Raw genomic sequence first — 24953 nt, 5'->3', positions numbered from 1 at the left:
GGGAAAGCGTGTGTTCTGTAGCGTGGTGTCCCTTAGATGGGTAGGAGCCAGCATGAAGGCTGTCAGAGCCCAGTCTGTCCCCGAAGGCCCCATGGCTGATCAGTCACCTTTCAGGGCATCTACGGACGGCTCTTTGTGTGGATCGTGGACAAGATCAATGCGGCAATTTACAAGCCTCCCTCCCAGGAAGTGAAGAACTCCCGCCGGTCCATCGGCCTTCTGGACATCTTTGGGTTTGAGAATTTTGCTGTGAACAGGTACCATGTGGGCACTGCTTGGTGGAAATGTCACCTCTCACCTTTTAAGCCACATGGATCTGGCTCCAAGCACATTCACTCTGTCTGGCTGATGCCAATGTTGGCTTTAGACATCCTGGAGGTCCCCATCTATGTCCTTCCCTCTCACCAGGGTCAGCTGAAACCTGCTCAGGGGTGTGTGTGTGTGTGTGTGTGTGTGCATGTGTACACACGTGCATGTGCGCATGCATGTGGAAGCCTTCATACCATCTGGGACCCTTGGGGAGTACCTCTGGTGTCTAGGTTCTGTGGCCACAGTTGCTGTGCCCAATGTTCCCAAGCTACAGGGCACCTTGAAACAGTAGAGGCCTGGATTGATCTCAAGTGCTAATTCCTGGGCCCTCCTCTCCCCTTCCCCACCACCCCCACCTCCAATCTTTGGGGGCCATATGATAGAGCCCAGCCATGTCTGGTCCACTAACTGACTCCAGGCAAATCATAGCAGTTCTTTAATCTGTGGATGACATAGGACACCCCCCCTACCTCCACCAAACCATCCTACACTGAAATTCAAGGCTACGTCTATATCTCTGCTGGCCACGTCACGTCAGCCCTGTCCTTCAGCAACACACTGGTATCTCTCTCTGGTTCACCTCCTCAGTGTCTTGACTCCTCCCTTCCCTAGTGCCCCTGGTCCTCCCCGTGGGGCCTGAGCCCTGGCTTCTAGCCCACCCTTCCTCTGACTTCTTGGGTGAGTTTCCCTTGACTAGGGCTCTACATCCAGCCCCATTAGAAGGACTGGACTTGACAGTCCTACCCAGCTGCAGAGCTGTGATGAGATTCCCCCTGGCCAAAGTCACACTGCAGATTGCAGATGGAGGCCAGGCCAGGCATGCTCAGTGGGGCAGGGGTCTGAATGAACCACCTCTCCCCGGCCCCACACCCTGCGATTCCCTGCCTCCCACCCCCCCAGCTTTGAGCAGCTCTGCATCAACTTTGCCAATGAGCACCTGCAGCAGTTCTTTGTGCGACACGTGTTCAAGCTGGAGCAGGAGGAGTACGACCTGGAGAGCATCGACTGGCTGCACATTGAGTTCACCGACAACCAGGATGCCCTGGACATGATTGCCAACAGGCCCATGAACATCATCTCCCTCATCGACGAGGAGAGCAAGTTCCCCAAGGTGGACACAAAGGGGGCAGGCACTGAGCAGCATGCTGGGTCCCTTCCCTACTCAGAGCCTCAGCTTCCCCTCCCGCCCCCACCCCAAGAGTAGGAATGATGGCACACATCTTTCAGGGTGCTCTGGGCCAGCTCTAGGATACTCATGGGGCACATGAGATCACCTACAGTCCATGGGGTCCTGTACCCAATGCCCATCTAAGCCCACAGTGTGGTGCAGAGTATATGCTCAAGAAACAGAATATCCTAGAGTGGAATTGGGGAGCGAGAGATAGCACTGGTAATCTTGTGATGAGGTCTTCCTGTGTTGCCCAGGTTGGCCTTGAACTCCTCCTGCCTTAGCCTTCCAAATAGCTGGAACTACAGGCATGTGTCATCATGCCTGGCTATTCTTGGGACTTTGATCATGAAAGAGAGATGCTCTAGACTGGAATGTGTCCTCCAGACTGTGCAAGTCCACTTTATCCATTTAGCAAATGGGAAACTGAGGACCCAGCTCCTGTGGAAGGGGTGATGGGGGGGGCAGGCGGGAGGCTCTTGAGAAAGGTCAAGGAGGGGTGTGAAGACCTGGGCAGAGGGGCAGCAGGGCTGGGAGAGGGAGGGCAGTCAACAGCAGCCCCTCTGCTCCTGCAGGGCACTGACACCACCATGCTGAATAAACTGAACTCTCAGCACAAACTCAACCCCAACTATGTGCCCCCCAAGAACAGCCACGAGACCCAGTTTGGCATCAACCATTTTGCAGGCATTGTCTACTATGAGACCCAAGGTACTGGCAGGCCAACGGGTGGCTGTCCAATGTGTCCCATCCTTCCCTGCCCTCCGGCCCAGAAAACACCACAGGGCCTGGGGACAGGGCGGGAGGCACAGGGGACTGGGGAAATGTGGGGCTCATGCTCTCCATTGCTTTTACATAGAGGTGCATGCGTGCGTGTGTGCGTGCGTGCGTGTGTGTGTGTGTGTGTGTGTGTGCACACATGCACACTGGTCCTGGGGCTTGAACTCAGGGCCTGAACATTGTCCCTGAGCTTTTGTCTTCAAGCCTAGCACTCAGTCACTTGGGCCACAGCTGCACTTCCAGCTTTTTGGTGGTTACGGATAAAAGCGTCATGGACTTTTCTCCCCAAGCTGTCTTTGGGTCACAACCTTCAGATCTCAACCTCTTGATTAGTTAGGATTACAGGCGTGAACCAGGGAGGATGTGTGTGTATGTGCGCACGTGAGCGTGTGTGTGTGTGTGTGTGTGTGTGTGTGTGTGTGTGTGTGTGTGTGTGTGTGTGTGTGTGAATCAGTCATATTTGAGAGCAAGTGTTCTACTACTTGAGCTTAAAGAATACGTTTTTCACTGTGGTAAATCATACCTGTATGACATTTTACATTTTAAGTGTAACCTTGAGTGGCCCTAAGTACATTTACAGGTTTGGTCAATGATCACCACCTCCTCCAGAGCCTTTTGTCATAGGAGATAGGAGATCTGCAAGGTCATCAATAACTCTCACCCTCCCTCAGCCTCAGCCTGTCAGCTCTATCCTGCTTTGTCTCTGTGAGTGTGCTCGTTCTAGGTACCTCCTCTAAGTGGGATCCAATGGTGTGTGTCCTTTTGTGTTCCATTTCACTTTGCATTGTGTCTTCAAGGCTCATCCATGTCATACTGTGGGCAAACTGCCTTCATTTTCAGAGCGGAATAATACTCTGCCATGGTTTATGTGCTGTTAGTGACAGTTGGGCTGTTTGCCCCCTTTGTTCAATGTGACGAGTGCTACTGTGAAGAGTGGCTAGAATCTGTAGGAGTTCTGCTTTCTGTCCTTTTGAGGGGCTCAATGCTCCGTGTACATATGAGGAAACAGGTTCGTGTTCTTACACAACTTGACACAACTTAGATGCAAGGCTGATCCTGGAAACAGCTCTGTTACCCACCTGGCTCTCCAGCAATGAGCAAGGCCAAGTAAAAGTGGTGAAGATTCCTTCCCCTTCCTTCCTTCTTCCTTGAGACAGAGTCTGTATATAACGCAGGAGCCCTTTGGTCTTGTGATCCTTCTGCCTCTTCTTCCTGAGAGCTTGGATTACAGGTTGTGTATCATTATACCTGTCCCACTTGGAATTCTCACAGCCTACAGAAGGCCTTGTTGATTCTCCCTGACCCTGGGATGAAGGGATGGCCTCAAGTGAGCATCTGTGCAGATATAATCCATTGAGCTGCTGCTGATCAGACTCCAGGTTGCTACTCAGGGTTAAGGCCAATGTCATTCATAACAGGAAAGCTAGGAGCCACCAGGGCTGAAACTCCTTGTGAATTGTCCCGGGAGTCAGAAGTGTGTCAGGAAGCACTGTTACTGTGCTGGGTGTCATTGTTCCTCTCTCACAGACGAGGACACTGAGCCCCAGAAAGAGGACTGTCCTAGGCTCATGTAGTGAGGCTGGCCCACGGCTCTAATGAGAGCCCTGTCACTCTGTCACCATCCCAAAGCAGTTCTATGAGGCTCGCGCCCTTTCCCTCATCAGGCATGTCTCAGGCATGGTCATCTATCAATGGCAGCCAAGCCCTGCCCCCCCACAGCACTATGGCCCCTTGGACATCTCTAGCCTGAGGTCATCCTTCTCCTGGGCCAACCCTAATAGAAGCTTGTTAACTAATTTGGGTCTCTAGTCCTTGGAATGGCAGCTGTAACGAGGTTGTGTGGTGCAGGGAGCCATCCTGGACTGGCATCAGGGTCCTGGGCTTGGGGCTTAGTCTAGCCATGTCTGTTGTGTGGCATGGGGCCACTCTCCTAGCTTCTCTGAACATGTTTCCATCATGGAATAGGAAAGAACCCCTGCCCACTCCCCTACAGGGGGCTGAGGGTGCTGTGTAAATCATGATGTCCTGTCCAGCCTGGAGGTGGTGGTGAAGTTGTTCCTTACTGCTGGCCTATGCCAGGCCAAGGTGTGTTCTCTCCAGGGGACATGCTTGCTTAGCCTGAGCTTTGATGTCTTAGTTCAAAGCCACCTCTGGTGGCTTGGGATGGTTCAGACATTCCAGTTCACAGTCTGGAGACTGAGAAGCCCACCTCCCCCTCCTCCCCCTCCCTGTCCCCGCCTTGGACAGGCCTGGCAGAGGCCTGTGTGGCTGGCAAGAAAGCCCCTCCTTGTTTCTGGGCCCTTGGGAAAGATACTATCTTCTCCTAGCCCCAGTATCCCACACTGGGACACAGATAAGGTGAACATGGAAGGTCTTCGTGGCTCAGGTATTGCAGACTTGGAGGGGGCCTGGGTCTGGCTTGGGGCTGCCTGCCCATAATGGCCAGGTGCCGTTATGACTGGTTTTTGTGGGTTTTTTTGCTGATGTTCAGGCTTCCTGGAGAAGAACCGGGACACCCTGCATGGGGACATCATCCAGCTGGTCCACTCCTCCCGGAACAAGTTCATCAAGCAGATCTTCCAGGCTGATGTCGCCATGGTGAGGATGCATGGGGGTGGGAGGGGGGGGAGGATGGGAAGGAAGCACTCCACTGAACCAGAAAGGCATTTCCAGAAGTCTGGGCTTGCTCCTGGTGGGTCAGGGGAGCCCCACATGGAATGGGGACAGGATTTGGTTGTAGTTCCAGGAAAGGCCTCCAGGAGGCTCCTGCATGGTCCTCGTACTGATTGGGTGGGGTGCTACTGGGGAGCCAGGCCCAGAGAAGGGCCACAAAAGAGAGATCATGGTGCTTGGAGGGGTCTTGGTTTGCCACGGGGGTGTGCCCACTGGACCTCTACCATAAAGGGAGACACAGAACAGTGTGGCATGCAGTCACTGCCCAACAGGGTGTGCTGTTCCCCCCTCCTCCCTCCCCATTGCCCCCAAACAGGACTTCTGGACCCCTATTCTGAGGCTCTAGGCTGGTGTCCAGTGGACTTTCCTCCTGCAGGCATGTGTGCCCCTTTGTCCCCTGTTGTCCTCCTGAGTATGGAGGAGCCAGCTGGAAGGGAGAGCCCTCACCCCCTCAGTGCCTGGGTGGGAGCCCAGGTTTCTGCCCACAGGCCTCCCTCCCTCCTCAGAGGCCTCTGCCCCTGCTTTCTGATCCTCCCACTCATGGTTTTCCTCCTGTCTTACCTGCCTGTGATTCCCCTTGTAGTTTCTCTGTGGTTATTCATCCGGCACTCTCCGCCAGACAACCACCTCTGCGAAGGTAACAAGCCCCAGCCTGGGATGCAGAATGGAGGGACAGCCCCATGGAGCCAGAGCCTGGGGAGAGGGCTAGCCTTTACTTTTTTATTTCTTGAGTGTGTGTGTGTGTGTGTTTTGTGGAGTGGTTTCTGGAGTGGTTTTGGTTTGGGGTTTTGAGTTTTGTGTGTGTGTACGCTGCAGGCATCTCGGTTTCTTAAAGAGGGAAACAGACCTAAAAGAGGAGCAGAACTTGCTCAGGGCGTTGTGTGAGCCAGGGGTGGGGTGAGGTCTCAAACTCTGGTCTTTTGACTGCTCTGCCACCTACCCTGCTGAGCCTCTGCTGCTCCCACCAACTTTGGGGGCCCTTTGATGACCTGTGCCGCACAAAGCACCTGTGACCTCTGCATTTTGTAATCAAGGGACTGAGGTCAGAGAGGGGTTAGGAAGAGGCTCAGTGGCAGTGTTCCCGTGAGGTGCTAAAACCTGAAGTCACCACGGGCCTGTGCCCCAATTCTCCATCTCTGGTTGTGGCTCCAAGGGCCTACAGGTCCCAAGGGAGCCGGTGTCCCTTGGCAACGCATAGTATGCCTCTCCCCTCCCTGCTCCTCAGCCCCTCCCCAGCTCCCCTGCCCCCCCACATTTAGCCTCCTGATGGCCCCTCTTCTGCCAGTGCCCCGCAGAGCTCTGGAGCAGCTCACGAGCTCTGGCTGCAGAATGGGGTGCCACATCTCTCTAAATGGGGTCCCCTTTCTCTGTCCCTGGACCACTCTGTTCCTCACCCTCATACACACAGCAACTGACCTCAGAGAGAGGATACCTAGGCACTGGAAAGCCCAGAATCCAGCAGGTCCCCTCCCAAGTTCCACATGTAGGTCACACTGGAGAGACAGATATCATTCGGGGCTCTGACCCTTTTCTTTTTTTTGGTCGGTTGTGGGGCTTGAACTCTGGGCTTGGGCACTATCCCTGTGCTCTTCAGCTCAAGGTGCGTGCTCTATTGCTTGAGCCACAGCGCCACTTCCAGTTTTCTAGTGATTTATTGGAGATAGGAGTCTCACGGACTTTCCTGCCTGGGCTGGCTTTGAACCTCGATTCTCAGATCTTAGCCTCCTGAGTTGCTAGGATTACAGGCTTGAGCCACGGGCACCCAGATACATAACCCTTTTCCTCCTCCTCCTCCTCCTCCTCCTCCTCCTCCTCCTCCTCCTCCTCCTCCTCCTCCTCCTCCTCCTCCTCCTCCTCCTCCTCCTCCTCCTCCTCCTCCTCCTCCTCCTCCTCCTCCTCCTCCTCCTCCTCCTCCTCCTCCTCCTCCTCCTCCTCCTCCTCCTCCTCCTCCTCCTCCTCCTCCTCCTCCTCCTCCTCCTCCTCCTCCTCCTCCTCCTCCTCCTCCTCCTCCTCCTCCTCCTCCTCCTCCTCCTCCTCCTCCTCCTCCTCCTCCTCCTCCTCCTCCTCCTCCTCCTCCTCCTCCTCCTCCTCCTCCTCCTCCTCCTCCTCCTCCTCCTCCTCCTCCTCCTCCTCCTCCTCCTCCTCCTCCTCCTCCTCCTCCTCCTCCTCCTCCTCCTCCTCCTCCTCCTCCTCCTCCTCCTCCTCCTCCTCCTCCTCCTCCTCCTCCTCCTCCTCCTCCTCCTCCTCCTCCTCCTCCTCCTCCTCCTCCTCCTCCTCCTCCTCCTCCTCCTCCTCCTCCTCCTCCTCCTCCTCCTCCTCCTCCTCCTCCTCCTCCTCCTCCTCCTCCTCCTCCTCCTCCTCCTCCTCCTCCTCCTCCTCCTCCTCCTCCTCCTCCTCCTCCTCCTCCTCCTCCTCCTCCTCCTCCTCCTCCTCCTCCTCCTCCTCCTCCTCCTCCTCCTCCTCCTCCTCCTCCTCCTCCTCCTCCTCCTCCTCCTCCTCCTCCTCCCCTACCCTTCCTCCTCTACCCAGCCCCACCACTCTGACCCCAATTCCTGTGGTCCCTGGCCTATTTCTGGTAGCTGCGTCTTCCTTTCCCAGCCTGCTTCTCTCTCCTCTCTCTCCCCTCTCCCCTCTCTCCCCTCTCCTTCCCTTCCTCCCTCCTCTCTCTCCCCTCTCCTTCCTCTCTCTTCCCTCTCTCCTCTCTCCCTCCTCTCTCTCCCTCCCTTTTCTCTCTCTCTCTCCTCTCTCCTCCTTTCCTCCCTCCCTCCCTCTCCTTCTCTTTTCGTCTTTCCAAAGCTCCCAGAAGTACCCAGGGCCTCTGGAAACTCTCTGTTCTGAGTCTCCTTCCCCTGAGGCCAGTATGAGGGTCTCTCAGGACCCTGGATTCTCCAGAACCAGCACCCCACTCCTGAGGGGTTTCAGCAACAGAGTTAAAATATAGCAGTGGCCAGGCATTGGTGGCTCACCCCTGTAATCCTAGCTACTCAGAAGGCTGAGATCTAAGGGTTATGGTTCAAAGCCAGCCTGGACAGTAAAGTCCATGATACTCTAATCTCCAATAAACTACTCAGAAAAAGCCAGAAGTGGTGCTGTGACTCAAATGGTAGAGCACTAGCCTCCCACTTGACTCAGGCTCAGAACAGCCCCCAGATCCTGAGTTCAAACCCCAGGACTAGCAAGAAGAAAATACAACAGAGACCAGATTTGGAACTGGTTCTCTCTCCTGCACTTCCTCTGGCCCAGGCTAGGCGCTAATCCCTGACATTAGCTACCTCAGTGACCCTCACTCAGCGCTGTGAGTAATTACTATTATCCCAGCTTTCCAAGCACAAACCCCAGGGCCCAGTGAGGCCAAGGTCAGACAACTTGAGACGCAACACAGACCGAAATCCAGTTCTGTCTCAGCACAGTACAGAGTCGCATACAAGGGAGCACACACACCCGGGCTTCCAAGGCCTTGCTGGCCTGTGAGCTCCTATCTAGGACAGTAACATGCCTTGGCTGTGACAGGAACAGGATTACCCAGGAGATCCGCTTGGTTCATGTGGAACATCACCACTAGGTGGAGACAGTGTCCCAGCTGTTCTCAGGAATCAACACCCTCTACCCATCCCCCCCATTCTCCCCTCCCCCCCAGTGACCTGAACTCTGCCCATTGTGCGCAGGTCCCCAACCCTGCTTTCCCCTCCTTAGACTCATGTCTGCCTACCACCCCTGCCCACACTCCCCAGCTATTGTTGAGCCTCAGGGAAGGTAGATCACTGGCCTTGGAGCATGTCCTGATTAAAGTCTAATCCCAGTCACACGTCCTAGGAGCTCTTGTCCACAGGACATACGCTCATTCCTTATGCAGGCAGCCTGCTGGAGACTCACCTGCCCTTGTCATCCAGCCTCATGCTCAGGTGTCTCCCCTCACTTCCCCTCCACCACGCCATTTTGCGTGGCTTTTGATCTCTTCAATGTTCTCCCTTGGAACATTGGAACATTCACTCAGAAAATCAATACCAGGAAAGACAGCCTTCCCCTCAATGAGATGAAAGCAAGTTAGCAACCTAGATCACTACAGATGTGAGGGAAGACCCTGCAACCTTATAGCTGTCATTCATTCATTCACTCACTCATTCATTCATCTGTCCATCTCTCCTACATTGTGTGCCCATTATATGCCAGACATTGTTCTAGTAGTAAATAAAATAGAACTGAGAAATTCCTGCTCTCATGGGACAAATGTTCTAGCAGAAGGGTGGGTTTTAATAAGCCTATAAATAAGTACAACATGTGGCATGATGGATGGTGTAAGAGATGGGAAAGATGAGGGAGAGATTCAGGAGTGGGCAATGTGATTTTGAGTAGGGATTAGGAGAAGCTTTATTGAGAAGTGATAGGAAGCAAGACTCGTGCATCTGAAAGAAGAGTTCTGCAGGGAAATGGATGGTGTGTGCGGAGGCTGAGGTACCCTTATATCTAGGCCTGGCATGGCCAGCAGTCTAGCATGGCTAGAAGAAGGTAAAACGAGAGACCCTGGGGACAAATTCTGTGGGGCATTGTGTATCCTTTAAGGACCTTGTCTTTCCCTGAAGGGGATCTGGAACCACTATGCAAGAGATATGACCAGATTTTTTCCTCTTCCTCCTCTTCCTCCTCCTCTTCTTCTTCCTCTTCTTCCTCCTCCTCCTCTTCTTCCTCCTCCTCCTCCTCCTCTTCCTCTTCCTCTTCCTCCTCCTCCTCCTCTTCTTCTTCTTTGTAAAAGGTAATGTACAGAGGAGTTACAGTTACACAAGTAAGGAAATGAAGACAATTTTTGTCAGACATTGTTACCGGCTCCCTTATTTTCTCCTGCTTTCCCTCCTCCCACCAACAGATTTGTTTTTCCAGCCTCACCCACCACTGAGTGGATGGAAGAATATAAGTTGGTGGAGTGTAGGTGACAGTTTAGAGATTGCTGCAGTAGAGAGAGACAGAAACAGAGACTGTCAGAGACAGAGAAGTCAGTTTGGAGTTGGGCCAGGCTGACTGGGAAGGAAGCAGCGAGAGGGGTCAGGCTCTGGAAAGGACCAGCTTCCCTGAGAGCTAAGGCACTGGGGATAGCACTTGGGTTCTTGGCTTCAATGATTGGAAAATGGGGAGTTTGTGCAAGCCTGTATGGGCCACTAGGAAGCAGCACAACAACAATTCAGTTGAGTAAGGTGTTGGTGGCTGGGGTGCCCTTACCCGGTGGCACAGTGGTAAGCGAGGCAGATCCTGTCAGTCCTCCTGGGGCGCTCAGCCTGGTAGGGAGAGGACGCTCAGATAGGACAGTTCCAAGGTGATCAGAACCAATGAAGGGTATGTATGCTGGTGTGTCGGTGTGGTATGTGTGTGTAGCATATACATGCTGAGTATATGGAATGTGTGTGTACGCGCATGCACGTGTGTGCATTCATAGCAGGGCTTTGAAGCAGGCTGGGCTTTGAAGCTGCCCTACCTGGACAGCGCTCTCTCCAAGGGAGAGGCCAATCAGTGCTCTTGCTGGCCCATCTAGGTCTAACCCCAGCTACGCTGGGCAAAATCTTAGACCATTCTCAGAATTGCAAGCATTTCCTCTTGTGCAGTGGGGCTCACAGTGTGTGATCTGAGTTTAGTGTGCCCCTCCAAATCCTCACACATCTGCATCAGCACCCCTGCTTTGACTGTTACCCGATACAAGGTGAAATTATGATGCTGAAACTTAACAAGCCTACAACAATAATCAAATTCGCTAGTGAGAAATTCTCATTCAAATGGAAAGCGCCAGGAAAACAAAAATGGGAAAGCCCTGTGGACTAGCCACGCAGGGCTCCCTGGCTCCCAGCCAGAAGGTTCATTTCCTGTTTGTTTGCTCTCAGGACTTCCCCAGCTCCCCTGCTCTCATTTCACAGCATTCTGGGGGGCCCTAACCGGACAGGGAGTTGCAGAGGTGTTGCTAATTGGCTCATCTGGGTGTGAATGAAAGAAGAGAACCTTTGAGCTCCAGGGTTTTGGGGGAACTTATTGTGGGCCTTCTCAGGATTCCTCAGACCCACTAATCCCACAAGTAGGGTTGGTGACCGGCTGGGGTCCCTCTCCACCTGTCTGACCATTCAGAGGGTAGGTGCTGGCTTAAAAAAAAAATTAGGCCAGCAAGTGGCTATAATCCCAGCTACTCAGGAGGCTGACATCTGAGGATCTGGGTTCAAAGCCAGCCCAGGCAAGAAAGCCCATGGGACTCTTATAGCCACATAACTACAAAAAAGCCAAACATGGAGCTGTGGTTCAAGTGGTAGAGTGCTAGCCTTGAGCAAAAAACTTCAGGGGCAGTACCCAGGCCCCGAGTTCAAGCCCCAGGATGGGCATCAAAATAAAAGGCATATATTATACAGACTAGGGCTCTTTACTGTGATGTTTTCATATATGCATGTAATATACTTTGATCATACTTGCAGTTTATTGAAACATCCTGATCTCTGACCCTCTTCACCACCCCAGTAGGTACCATTACTGTCACTTAAGGAAACTGAGGCTCCTTGCTATTTAGTGATCTACTTAGTGACCTGCCTGAGGCCACATAGCCAGGCAGTGTGGGCCAAGGTTTGAATTTAGGATTGTAGAATTCTGGTCCCGAGGCGATCAAAAGAGGATGAGCTACAGGGAGAGACAGTGAGCCTTCAGAGGTACTGCGAGGGGGCCACCTGTGGTCTGAGCGCCAGTCCGGATGCTGTGGGAGGAGGGCTTGCGGTCCTCAGGCCCCCATCCTGCTGAGCCTCCCTGGTGCTGTCCTTCCTTCCCTCCCAGCCACTTCTGGAGGGTGGAAGGGCAGGCACAGCCCCTCCCATTGCAGTCTGTCCGTCCCCCCAGGGCGCCGAGACCAGGAAGCGATCGCCCACACTCAGCAGCCAGTTTAAGCGGTCACTGGAGCTGCTGATGCGGACACTGGGTGCCTGCCAGCCCTTCTTCGTGCGCTGCATCAAACCCAATGAGTTCAAGAAGCCCATGGTGAGTGTTTTGGGGGGTGGGGGAGGCTGGTCAAGATGGGCTGGGAGGGTCATGTTAAATTTTGTGGAGGATTGGCAGCAACAAGGCCAGGGGCACAGGTGCATCAGAGTAGGTGGGGGGTGGGGGGAAGGGAGGGGATGGAGTTCATTCCTGACTCTGCTACTTCCAAGCTGGGCACCTGTTAGAGTAGCTTATTACGTGACTTAGTTTACTCTTAAATGGGAAGGGGATCACCATGCCCATATTCTGGGCACACTCTCTGCAATCTGTGGACATCAGCAAATGGCCTTGTGGCTCTTGCTCCTTTAACAACCCCGTTCCTTTCCTCATGTCTATTCTACCTCCTCCAGGAAGCCTCCTGGATTCCTCTCAGACTTTCTACTTTGGACTCTTGCAAATAACATTCCTTGGGCCCTGTTTGTGTGCCCAGCACAATCTTGTCTAGCTTCTGCAAATAATCTGTAGCATTGTCCAGGTTTGAATGAGGGTCCTCAAGAGAATGAAGGGCCCAAATCTGCAGGCTGCTCGCTGGCAGCCCCCTTTTATTTTTATAGCACAAATCCCGGAGGTATTGTTTACCCAGAGGAGGGGAGAGCTCTGCTCAGGGGAAGCTGGGCCTTCGGATCTGGGGAGGGAGGGAAGGAAGGAAGGCCAGAGAAAGTGGCCCAGTGAAAGAGGAAACAGGCTGCGGAAGTCAAGTGTCGGCACACACTGTCCCTGCCAGGAAGTCATTTCCCAGTGTGGGTGAGCCCTGACCCCTTTGGGACTCAGGTCTTCAGGGGTTTGTGAGGTAAAGGGCTCAGGACAGAGGCCAGGACCTCTGTCCCTGATGCCTCACCCTAAAATACCACCACCCCCCCCCCCCCCCGGAAGAATCTTCTTGCAGTCCAGCCCTCTGTGTTTGTGGTCTGGATCATGTTAGCAGCCTCCTCATCCTCCCCCATCTTCTGCCTCCCCCGCCCCCCTCCCGCTGCAGTGATCTATTGCTTTGATTCTCAACGCAAAGCTGATCCAGTTTCCCCCAGTTCCTGATTCTATCATTCCCAGGATGAGGCTCCGACTCCTAGCCTGGGCCTCCAAGTCCCACCACAGTACCTATCTTCTCTCTCTCTCTCTCTCTCTCTTTCTCTCTCTGAATCCTGACACTGGCCTTGCCCTGCAGCCTGATACAAAATTAAAAACAAACAAACCATCCTCTTCCCTAAGGCACTCTTTTGTATAACCACCACCCTGCAATGCTGCCATGTCCAGCACAGTCCTGGGGCTAGGCAGAACACCACTACCCCCACAGCAGAACCGTGGCCTTGACTAGCCTTTCCTTGTCCCTTCCAGTCCCTGGTAGGCATTGTGCTTTCAAGCTTCCATGCTCTTGTACGTGGTCACCACCCCCAGCCTTACAATACCCTCTGTTAGTGACCACCTCCTCCCCAAAGGCCCCTCTGGGTTTCCCAAAGAACACAGACCCACATCTCCCTGTGCTCCCATAGCACATGGCAACCCCAATTCAAGGTTCTTGCTCTGTGCGGCTGAGTGGGTTTGATTTGCAGACCCGGGCTGCTCCCTGGAGTTGCTCCCCATGGACCACATGGCCTTGGCCTTTCTGGACCTCAACCTGGGGTTGGTCAAGTGCCGTGGAGGGGCGGCCCCTGAGCAGGAGCCACGCCTTGATGCCTTCGCCCCCTTTGCACCTGGCAGCTGTTTGACCGGCACCTGTGCGTGCGCCAGCTGCGGTACTCAGGCATGATGGAGACCATCCGGATCCGCCGGGCTGGTTATCCCATCCGCTACAGCTTTGTGGAATTCGTGGAGCGTTACCGCGTGCTGCTGCCCGGTGTGAAGCCAGCCTACAAGCAGGTACAAGGCCTCAGGTGGACAGGCGGTGGAGGAGGGGGCGTGGCTTCCCATTGGCACAGTGGTTTCTATGTGACATGCTCTTGGCCGCTTCAGCCCAGCTGGGTGGAGAGATGGCAGAGCAGCGGGACACATCAGAGGGCTTTGCTGCTGTGGTGTGGCTATCATTCTATCAGCTAAGGAGGAAATAGGTTTCCAGGAGGCAGGACCCCACAGGAGTCACACAGCAAGCCAATGGTAGAGCTAGGAGGACAGCCCTGACTTCCAGGCCTGGGAAGAGCCTTCCTACTGGTGAGGATGCCTTCATTTCCTTGTCTGTCCCCAGGATGATCTCCGAGGAACGTGCCAGCGCATGGCCGAGGCCGTGCTGGGCACACACGATGACTGGCAGATTGGCAAAACCAAGATCTTTTTGAAGGTGAGCACGGCCACAGCTGCCTGTGGGGCTGTGGCCTCCATCATGGTCTAAAGATGTCCTACCAAGGGCGACAGGGCTGGGCTAGGGCTGCCTGTGTGGGAGGAGATGGGAAGCTGGCATTTGAGACCACCAGATCAGAGCTCTGACCTGAGTTTAGAAGTGGAAGGCCAGGGCTGGGCTCCCTGCCATAGCAGGAGGCCTGGCTCCAATCCTCACTCTCTGGTTGGGACTTTGAGCAAGTCACTGACCGTTTCTGCCTCTTCTTTCTGCTCATGAAACAGGACAGGCCCAGGGTGGCCTAGAGTGTGTCATAGGTCATTTCTTAGGATTTCCTGCCCAGAAGGGTTCACCCTGGCTGTGGTCACCAGTGTGTCACCCACCTCTGTGACTCAGTTGGAGCAACCCTGAGCACTGCAGCTGAGGGGGCAGGGACAGCAGGAGGGGGCAGAAAGCTGGGCCCTGGAGAGTCACAGCCCTGGAGAGCCGCAGCAGAGACAGCTTGTGCTTCCCTACTTCCATTTCTGCTGGGCTAGGTTCCTGGCTGTCCTGGGTGACAGGCCAGGCCCTGATTCTGTCTGGAGGTGGGGTCTGGGGACAGGACAGCTGGGGAAAGGAAGGGAGGAACCGGCTTTCAACCAGAGGGACTCTAGGCTCTAGTCTAGTCTAATTCCTCTTGGGCATTGCATCATTCCCCATAACCTCGGAGTACTCATTTCCTCACTGGACAAGTATCTTGACCGCTCCCCCCCACCTCCCGTGAATCCCATGGCTATAGCCTGAGGGGCATGTTCTGTGTGCCAGATCCAGAGGGGCCCTTTCTCCATGATGGCACGGAGTCCTCCCAGCACGCCCAGGGAGTAGGAAGTCGTGTGCCTGTTTCATAGAGAAAAAGCAAGTGACCAAGGCCAGGCAGCTGGGAAGCAGGGAGGGGAGCCTTTTGGCCTGTGATGAACAAAATGCCTAGTCTATGTGGGCAGAGGGACCTGGAAAGAATTGCCAGTGGGCTTAGGGGGACATCAGTTGTCCCCATTTTTACCCCTCTGGGCTCTTCAGAAATGGCAGGTCCCACCAGCATTTATCTGTTCATACATTCAGTCATCCATTGCGAATGTCTTGGCTGGGCAGTTCCTCTTTGCCACGTGCAGTGTGTCTGTGACTAGTTGAAGGATGTGTTGAACCCCTATGAGACTCACCGACTGAAAGGCAGGGCCATGCCTGCCTGGTCCATGGGGCACTATCCCAGCACCTAGCACAGTGCCAGCACACTCAGTTTTACCAAATGAATAAATAAGATATCATTCTATTAGAGTGAGGTGGGTCCAGGATGAGGAAGAGAAAAGGCTGGAGGTGCTAACAGGACTGGATCATAGAGGACCGGGGCAACGTCGCCCAAGGGGCCTGGTCACATCCATGTTTTGGAGGATCCATCTACATGTGAGGAGGATCCGAGAGGGAGTGACAGATGCCAGGAGACGCCTGGCGAGGAATCTGCTGCCATGATTCCAGAGAGAAATGAGAGTGGCTGGCTGGGGTCCCAAGGATGTCTCACAGTGCAGGGGCCTGGGCAGAGATAGCAATCAGGGAAGTGTGTGTACGTGTGTATGTGTGTTCGCGCGTGTGTGTGTGTGCGTGTGCTGTTCACTCCATCCAGTTAAATGAGGTACTCCTGGCTCCACTGGTCCCATCTGGGCCTCTGGAAAATACTCACAAGTCCTGGTGGTTGTGGAAAGCCACTGCATGGCCCTGAGCAGAGCCGGGAGCCAATGGGGGCCCCCGATGAGCCCTAGTCCTGGGCTCTGAGGAAAGGGAGAGAGGCTGAGCCAGTGAGCCTGGAGATGCTGGGTGCCGCTTAAGAACTCTGCCTTTCAGGATCACCATGACATGCTGTTGGAGGTGGAGCGGGACAAGGCCATCACCGACAGAGTCATCCTCCTCCAAAAGGTCATCCGGGGGTTCAAAGACAGGTAGGTGTGTACATGCATGCACACACAGCTCACTTCCCTGTTCCCATGTGACCACCAGAAGGAAACTTGCACTTGGGATGCACGCCGAGAAACAAGCATGTAAGCCTGCCAAGCACAGGTGATGATGCAAACAAGAGTCACATATGTGGTTGATACAGCCCCGGCAAGTACACCGTACACGGCCCCCTGTGCACATGCGACACCCTCAGCTCAGATGCTGACGGAATTCCCCAGAGATGAAGCCTGAGCTTTTATAAATTACAACTGTGTCTTAGATTTGGCCTAAAGGACTTGTGTGGCTTGTAGCCATTCACAAGGGGCAAGGCCAATTCTAGAACATGATTCCGGCTCCACAAAAGTCCACTACCTGCCCCTTTTGCAGTTCACACGCCCCCCCCCCCCCTCCTTTTCTACTCATTTCCCAGATGGAGATGTTGAGACAAAGACAGGCCTCTGTCTTGCCCTGGGGTCACACAGCCAGGAGGTCACAGAACTGGGGCTCAGCATGCTGTCCTGATTCGGGCAGGCTTCCTGCCTCATGCCCCGGCTGGCTGTGGGCTCCGGCTCTCTGCTCTGGAAGCCACCATCGCTGCTGCCGTTTCAGGTCCAACTTCCTGAAGCTGAAGAATGCCGCCACGTTGATCCAGAGGTACTGGCGGGGCCACCACTGCAGGAGGAACTGTGAGCTGGTGAGTCTCCCCTGGCTGCTCTGCCAGGCCTTTGAACCCCACAGAGTTGCCTTAGTAACAGGACTTGGCTGCCCTGGGCAGCCGTCCTAACCAACCAAAGTCCAGGTCTAGCCCTGGTGACTCTTCCCAAGTGGTCAGTGTGTGTTGCTCTTCTGCAATTTTTTTGGGAGGGTAGTTGTGAGCACATGGGGGCTCTTAGAGATGTAGGTGGGATTGGGCATGGCCAATTTACAGAGCCCCTGGCTGCAGCCTGGACTTGGGCCCAGCAGGTGCACAGGAAGGATTTAAGGCTCGGGCCCCATCTCCAGGTCTCCCCGTAGGAAACTTCCCCCAAGGACAGGCCAACTTGACTACAGGGATGTGCATCTGAGTGGACACAGGGGCATACGTTGGTGGGGAGGGTCTCGTCTGGGAGTGGAGGATGCACACCAGGCATGGGCTGGACATGTGTTCTGGGGGGGGGGGGATGTCCTTGCAGATGCGGATGGGGTTCCTGAGGCTGCAGGCCCTGCAGCGCTCCCGGAAGCTGCACCTGCAGTATCGCCTGGCTCGCCGGCGCATCATCGAGTTCCAGGCCCGCTGCCGAGCCTACCTGGTCCGCAAGGCCTTCCGCCACCGCCTCTGGGCTGTGATCACGGTGCAGGCCTATGCCAGAGGCATGATCGCCCGCAGGCTGCACCGGCGCCTCCGGGCTGAGGTGAGGGCCCCTGAGCCCTGGGAAGGAAGGCTGCTTTCTGATGTGTGTGCTGCTTCAGGACAGTGGATTCCTTGGCACCCTCAGGGGCTGGCTGAGAGTGCCAAGGCCTAGGGGGGACCTTTGGCTGTGCCTTCTCTGTGAAAAACACACACAACTGGGACCAGACCTCAGTTTCTACCCTCCCAGCCACGGGCAGGGCTGGGGTCCCAGGAACCCTCTGGATCTTTGGGAAGAGAGGCACACCTGGCCTGGCTTTGGGATCCATACTACCTCTACCTGCATGTGACCTGGAGAACAGTTCTGCTGCCTGTTTCCTGGCAAAGTGGGGGTGAGGGTAGAACTGTGGGACTCCTGGTGACAAATGTGCCCATGTCCATCCGGCTGCCCCATCCTCAGTACCGGCGGCGCCTGGAGGCGGAGAAGATGCGGCTGGCAGAGGAAGAGAAGCTCCGGAAGGAGATGAGTGCCAAGAAGGCCAAGGAGGAGGCAGAGCGCAAGCATCAAGTGAGCCAAGAACCCAAGCTGCTCCCGCACCACTTGCTGCAAGCTTCTTCCCTTCAACTAGGAGCAGGAGGTGTCCCTTTTCTTGGCTTCCTCAGCCACGTCAGCTAAGCTCTCCCTCAGCTAGGCAAAGGGACAGAGGCGGCGACTCCAAAGAGGGCCTGTGCTCCACAGCACCTTCCTCGCTGGAGATGACACCCAGAACCAAAGACTGACGGGAGGCCAGGAGTGGTGATGTGCACCTTTCATCCCAGCTACTCAGGAGACCATAGAAAGGAGGATCAAGGTCCTAGACTGGCCAGGGCAAAATAAAGTACAAGACCTTACCTGAAAAAAAATATCTAAAGCCAGAAAGGGCCAGGGATGCGACTCAAGCAGTAAATCACCTGCCTAGCAAGTGTGAGACCCCAGTACCACCTGGTGGGAAGAGAGCCCACGACCAGTGTGGGGCCAGCACCTGTAAATGCTGTGGAGCAGGGCAGCGTGGCACATCTTAGTGATGGCTGCATGAAGCACACAGCAGAACACTCTGAACACACTGGGAAAGAAAGGATATTAAGATCCCTCAGGGTTATTTTGATTTATAATACCGGTTACATGGCAGGATAATAGTTGGGAAATACGAGTTAACAACATCATTGATTTCACTTCTTTCACAAATGTGGCTTTCGCACATGTGGCTCACGTTCCATTTCTGTTGGGCAGCAGTGGTATGAAAGCCTCGGCCCCTTGTGGTGGGACTTGGGGTACAGAGCAGGTAGTCTGGGGGGAGGTATTCCCGGCTGAGCCCTGGAGGACGGGCAGGGTGATTGTCTGGGCTTGTCCAGGGCCCTCCTGTGGCCCAGTGGTCAGTGATGACTGGGCTAAGCGGGGGGGCCCAGCTGAGGAAGCGCAAGGAGAGTTGTTCCAACCCCATCTCCTCTGCATCACCCCAACTTCAGGAGCGCCTGGCTCAGTTGGCCCGAGAGGATGCAGAGCGGGAGCTAAAGGAGAAGGAAGAGGCTCGGCGGAAGAAGGAGCTTCTAGAACAGATGGAGCGGGCTCGGCATGAGCCTATCAACCACTCGGACATGGTGGACAAAATGTTTGGCTTCCTGGGGACTTCAGGTGGCCTACCAGGCCAAGAGGGCCAGGCTCCCAGCGGCTTTGAGGTACCAAATTGGGGGGCAGAGGTTCCAGGAAAGGTTCCCCTCTTTTCCTGTGTGATAGTCCCTCCCCACATCGAAGCTCAGCAGCCACCATGAGCAGAGGGCAGCCATAATGAGTGGGTCACCACCTGTAGGTTCCGGCCCCTCGCCAGTCCCTGCCTGCCACGTGGCCTTGGACTTGCCACTGGCAAGGACAGGACAGGGTGGGTTGTCAAGGAATCCATCTGTGTCCCTCAGGACCTGGAGCGAGGGCGGAGGGAGATGGTAGAGGAGGATGTGGACGCGGCCCTGCCCCTGCCAGACGAGGACGAAGAGGACCTCTCTGAGTACAAATTCGCAAAGTTCGCAGCCACCTACTTCCAGGGGACAACCACACACTCCTACACCCGGCGGCCCCTCAAACAGCCACTGCTCTTCCATGATGACGAGGGCGACCAGCTGGTGGGCATGCCTGATTCTGGGTCACTGCTAGCAGGGGCATGCTGGGGCTGCAAGTGCTGTCTTGGGTGGTGGCCCTGGTGGACAGGAACCGAGTCTAACTATAGTCTTCAGCCAGCCCCCAGCTGAGGGCCAGACCTCCCAGCCTAATCCTATGGCTTAGCAATGCCCTCTACTCTGGCTGGCTTTCTTTCTTTCTTTCTCTTTCTTTCTTTCTTTCTTTCCTTTTTCCTTCCTTCCTTCCTTTCTTTCCTTCCTTTCTTCCTTTCTTTCCTTCTTCCTTCCTTTCTTTCCTTCCTTCCTTTCTTCCTTCCTTCCTTCCTTTCTTCCTTTCTTTCCTTCCTTTCCTTCCTTCCTTCCTTCCTTTCTTTTTCTTTCTTTCCTTTCTTTTCCTCTTTCTCCCCTTCTCCCCTTCTCCCCCACTCTTTCTTTCTACCCTTTTCTTTTCTCTTCCCTTTCCCTCCCTCCCTCCTTCCCTCCCTCCCTTCCTTTTCCTTCCTTCCTTCCTTCCTTCCTTCCTTCCTTCCTTCCTTCCTTATGTCATTACTGGGGCTTTGAATTCAGGGCCTAGGCACTGTCTCTTAGCTTTTCCATTCAAAGCTAGCGCTCTACTACTTGAGCTACACCTTTATTTCCAGCTTTTTGTCAGTTAATTGGTGTTTAAAAGTATCACCCACACACTTTCCCTGAGCTGGCCTCAAGCTGTGATCCTCCTATCTCGGCCTCCTGAGTAGCTAGGATTCCAGGAGTGAGCTGCCAGCCCCTGGCCACGTTCATTGGCTTTCTGCTGTGTGCACCCCACCCCCAGGCGGCACTGGCAGTCTGGATTACCATCCTCCGCTTCATGGGGGACCTCCCGGAGCCCAAGTACCACACAGCCATGAGCGATGGCAGCGAGAAGATCCCTGTGATGACCAAGATTTATGAGACCCTGGGCAAGAAGACATACAAGAGGGAGCTGCAGGCCCTGCAGGGGGAGGGCGAGGTGAGGGTCCCATGTCCCCTCATCTGAGGTCAGTGGGGAAGGCTGTATGGCATATGGAGCCTTGGGGTCCTCAGCCACAAGAGCACCCCATGACTACTCTGTCCCATATCCTGCACCCGACCCTTCTCTGCCCACTCATGGAAACAAATGTGTGAAAGTTCTGACCATAGCTGACCACCCCAGAGCAGACCCCAGAGCAGAGATGTCCCTGGCATCATCTCCTGCAGCCATGTACCAGGGGCCCAAGGGCAGATCACTAGGATTTCCTGTCTCTTTTTCCCATCAGGTGGAATGAGGGGCAAGGGGTGGGGGTGGCAGTGTGGCGCGTGCCTGGAAGCCTTCGTGTGGAGGTGAGGTGATCGCAGGGCACAGCTCTGCCATCTGGTAGTCTTGCGCTGCTTTCTTACTCACTCGCTTTCCTTGGCCCTGTTGGTCCTGCAGACCCAGCTTCCTGAGGGGCAGAAGAAGAGCAGCATAAGGCACAAGCTGGTGCACTTGACCTTGAAGAAAAAGTCCAAGCTCACAGAGGAGGTGAGAGCGTACAGGGGCCTGGCAGCTCTCAGTGGGGCCTCGGGTGGCCAGACTCAAGCATGGTGGAGCTAGGGACTCCGGAGCAGGAGTGGCTGCTACCTGTCCCTGCTACCTGCAGGACAGGAAGGGGGTGCCTGGGAAGACAGGAAGCTGGGCCAGGCTGGGGGGCTTCCCAGGGCAGGGAACCAGCCCCAAAGGGGCCTGAGCAGCTTGTGGTAAAAAGGTCTGCATGATGGTGTTTGGTCCAAGGACTGTTCAGACTTTCATGGCAGCTTTGTCCAAATACATGTTAAGAATTTGATCGAGGCTGGAGGATAGGGGCTCATGCCTAATAACCCTAGCTACTCAGGAGGCTGAGATCTGAGGATCAAGATTCAAAGCCAGTCTAGGCAGACAAATCTAAGATTCTTCTCTCCAGTTAATCAGCAAACTGTCAGATAGAGAAACCTGGCTCAAGTGGCAGAGCCTCAGCCTTGAGTGAGAATGCCAAGTGAGAACACATATACAAAGAATTTGATCCCTCTAGGACAAAAAACTAACATCCTGTAAAATTAACAATGTACCTAATTTGGACGCATATTTATAATGAGTAGTAAGCGTAGCTAAGGGTGAACTTTGAGCCTCTCTTTTATTTTATTTATTTTTTTAGTCCAGTCGTGGGGCCTGAACTCTGGGCCTGGGCACTGTCCCTCAGCTCTTCAGCTCAAGGCTAGCACTCTACCACTTGAGCCACAGCGCCACTTCCGGCATTTTTCTTTTTGTTTATTTTGTGCTGAGGAATCGAACCCAGGGCCTCATGCATGCAAGGCAAGCACTCTACCACTGAGCCACCTTCTCAGCCCCTGAGCCTCTCTTTTAAAAGCCTAGTAAACGTGTCATGTATTTATATGTCACTCTCCCCAGAAGATAGTGAGACGCTCTTTAGAGACAGGCTCTGTGGTATCTTATCCCTGCTGTGTGACTTGGTATACAAATACTAGGCACGTGACTGGCACTTACTTGCTGAATTAATGACTGACCAGCTCAGACCAGCTTCATATCTTCAGACAAAGAAAACGAATCAGCAGGGGCTGGGCATGTGGCTTAGTGGTAGAGTGCTTGCCTAGCATGCATGAAGCCTGGGGTTCAAGTCCTCAGTACCACATATACAGAAAAAGCTAGAAGTAGCACTGTGGCTCATGTGGTAGAGTGCTAGCCTTGAGTACAGAGAGGCTCAAGGACAGTGCCCAGGCCCTGAGTTCAAGCCCTTGGCAAAAGGAAAGGAAAGGAAGAAAGAAAGAAAAAGAAAGAAAGAAAGGAAGGAGAGAGAGAAAGAGAGGGGGAGGGAGGGAAGGGAAGGGAAAGGAAAGGAAGGAAGGGAAGGAAAAAAAATGAATAGGCAGCTGTTGCCTTAATGTAGACTTAAAATTGGAGATGCCAGCTGGTGCAGTGGCTCAAGCCTATAATTCTAACTTTTGGAGAGGCAGAGACCAGAGCATTACAATTTAAGGCCAGCCTGAGGGAGAGACGTTTGTGAGACTCCATCTCAGCCTATGACTGCTTTGAGCTTTTTCATCAGTCATCTGCCTTCTGAGCTGTCCTGCCCCTGTGTCCTGGGGCTGTCTAAGCTAGAAGGGGGAAAGGGTCAGGGGCCAGCCCCTCCCCCACAGCCATATGCTTGTACACACCTGAGATTTCTCCTTCACCTTCCATGCCTGTTTTACTCCTCCAACAGGAAGTCCCCCCCCTCCCCCCCCCCCCCAGCAACTGCAGTCAGAGACTCCTGCCTTGCTTTTGCCCTCGTCCAGTCCCCAGCTGAGACACAAGTCTAGTCTTGCAGTCCTGTGGGCTTGGGTTTGGATCCTAGCCCAGTGCTGGGTGTCCAAGGGGCCAGGCAAGAAAACACCCACTCCCTGGAATGGTGAGGCGGCAGCTGGGGTGCCCAGCTGATGCCAGGGTCTTCCATAGCTCTCTGTGTCTGCCATGTGTACTTCTCCCTCACTGGCCCCAACAGGACACAGAGCCACTGCAGTGGCCAGAGAGGAACACCTGGAGATCCAGGTCAGAGACTAGCCAGTGTCAGGGAATCAGGGGTCTTGGTGAACAGGCAGTTAGAACCCAGGGTATATTCTAGTGGCATAGATGTGTAAGGGGTCTGCCCCAGAGAGATGGATATCTGCTCAGAATCAGGCAGAGCAGGTTGAAAGGGCCTTGCAGGTATTGGCCTGGGTGCAGAGGAGCCTTATTTCTCGATACAGTAGCACCAGGCAGCTCCCAGCTGTGTGGGCCAGTTCTGCGGATCAGGGTGCTGACAATAGCAGGTACGGGGCGGGGAGCAGGAGCTCTCCTGCCTGCTTCTTGGATTCTGTACTCTGGGGAGAGATACCCTGGCAGCCTGGGGCAGCAGCCCTCGCTTCACCTGCCCTAGTCAAGCCTGCTCCTTCGTTCCAGGTGACTAAGAGACTGCACGACGGGGAGTCCACAGTCCAGGGCAACAGCATGTTGGAGGACCGGCCCACCTCAAACTTGGAGAAGCTACACTTCATCATTGGCAACGGCATCCTGAGGCCAGCGCTGCGGTCAGTGTCAGGGCGTGCGCAGAGCCTCGCCAGGCCATTTGCCTCTGCTGGGAGGGCCTGGAGGGCGCAGGCACCATTACCTCAGCAACAGATTAAGCCGAAGGGCCTGTGTTTAGCCTCCCTGCTGGCTAGCTGTGTGAGCCTAACCCTTTAATTTGTTTTTCTCAAGCCTCAGTGTCCTTCTCCATAAGGGAGGAGTAAGAGGAGTACTGTACCACCTCCTCTGAGGCTTGTGGGAAGGGAAGCAGATGAGGGGTGTGTAATGAAAGACATGGAACATTGCAGCCCTCAGTAAAGGGTAGCTGTAACACAGACACTGTTACACTTCACCTTCCTGCAGCCTGTCATCCTGGCCAGCATCACTGCGGGCAAGGTTCCTGGGGATCCTGCCAGTGTCTTTCTCCCCTCCCTTCCCCACCTGCCCCAAGACCTCTTGGTACTAGGGAATGGGTGTGAAGACCCAGGAGTCACCAGGAGCAATTAAAGAATCACCACCCCTGGGTGGTTGGGCAAGGGGTAGGGCTTCTCTGTGGAGGACTTTGTGTTTGCTGCTGGGAGGATGGCCCATGAGTTAATAATCTCCATCTTCTGGAGGGAGGAACGGGTCCAGAATAGGGAAGAGGCTTGCCCAAGGGACCTATGGCTTTCCAGACTCCTCCTCCCCACACCCCTTCCTTCATTCTTCCCTGAGGCTAGATACTGCCTCTCCAGAGGCCATCTAGGGCCCCCCCCCCTGCTGGGAAGGGAAGATAGGCACAATATAGTCTTCCGGTCGCAAGGGAAGCTGACTGTTCCAGAAAGAGTAATAGGAGCCCAGGACCCAGAGTCAGCAGGCTAGGCATGGGCTGCCTGAGGGCCGCAGTGAGTAGGGTTGGGTCAGTCTAACTCAGGATGAGTTGGGAGCTAGTGTTATACTTGTTTCACATAGAGGATACAAATTTGTTCTGAGATTTTGCCTTTCCTACCCTCTGAATATGTAAAATGGCTTTTGTTTTATGAAAGTATTGGGGTCATGAGCCAGGCATGTGTGCATGTACATTGGCTCATGACCGCTGCAAATTGGAAGAGGGAGGCACCAAATCAAATGAACGGGCCTCCTTCTCTGTGCTTCCCTGGATGTGGGGGGTGGGGGGGTGGGGGGGGGAGAGGAGGAGTGGAGGGGGAAAGTGATGAGTGCCCCCTGGTGGTCACCAGGCTACCAAGCATTCCCTTTTGGACTCCAAGCAGGCAGACTGCCTTCATAGATAGCAGCT

General features: G+C 54.5%; 1 protein-coding gene across 1 annotated transcript in view; it reads left to right on the top strand.

Moving 5' to 3' along the window:
• The window catches only part of Myo7a (myosin VIIA), a 78855-nt gene that overhangs the window by 32236 nt on the left and 21666 nt on the right, over positions 1 to 24953 (top strand). The window contains exons 12-28 of the mRNA XM_042687570.1: positions 115 to 257; positions 1210 to 1420; positions 2053 to 2188; positions 4749 to 4855; positions 5514 to 5567; positions 11783 to 11920; positions 13616 to 13774; positions 14097 to 14189; positions 16059 to 16153; positions 16758 to 16842; positions 17321 to 17539; positions 17936 to 18043; positions 18982 to 19191; positions 19426 to 19629; positions 20435 to 20611; positions 21053 to 21142; positions 23573 to 23700. Coding sequence (XP_042543504.1) covers positions 115 to 257; positions 1210 to 1420; positions 2053 to 2188; positions 4749 to 4855; positions 5514 to 5567; positions 11783 to 11920; positions 13616 to 13774; positions 14097 to 14189; positions 16059 to 16153; positions 16758 to 16842; positions 17321 to 17539; positions 17936 to 18043; positions 18982 to 19191; positions 19426 to 19629; positions 20435 to 20611; positions 21053 to 21142; positions 23573 to 23700 — 2357 coding nt within the window. The remainder of the gene's footprint in view (positions 1 to 114; positions 258 to 1209; positions 1421 to 2052; positions 2189 to 4748; positions 4856 to 5513; positions 5568 to 11782; positions 11921 to 13615; positions 13775 to 14096; positions 14190 to 16058; positions 16154 to 16757; positions 16843 to 17320; positions 17540 to 17935; positions 18044 to 18981; positions 19192 to 19425; positions 19630 to 20434; positions 20612 to 21052; positions 21143 to 23572; positions 23701 to 24953) is intronic.

Source organism: Dipodomys spectabilis, unplaced genomic scaffold (assembly GCF_019054845.1).
Source record: "Dipodomys spectabilis isolate Male_0828 unplaced genomic scaffold, ASM1905484v1 ptg000003l, whole genome shotgun sequence".
Lineage (NCBI taxonomy): Eukaryota > Metazoa > Chordata > Mammalia > Rodentia > Heteromyidae > Dipodomys > Dipodomys spectabilis.
Note: the sequence above shows the minus strand (reverse complement) of the source record. Positions and strands in the feature narration are given on the sequence as shown.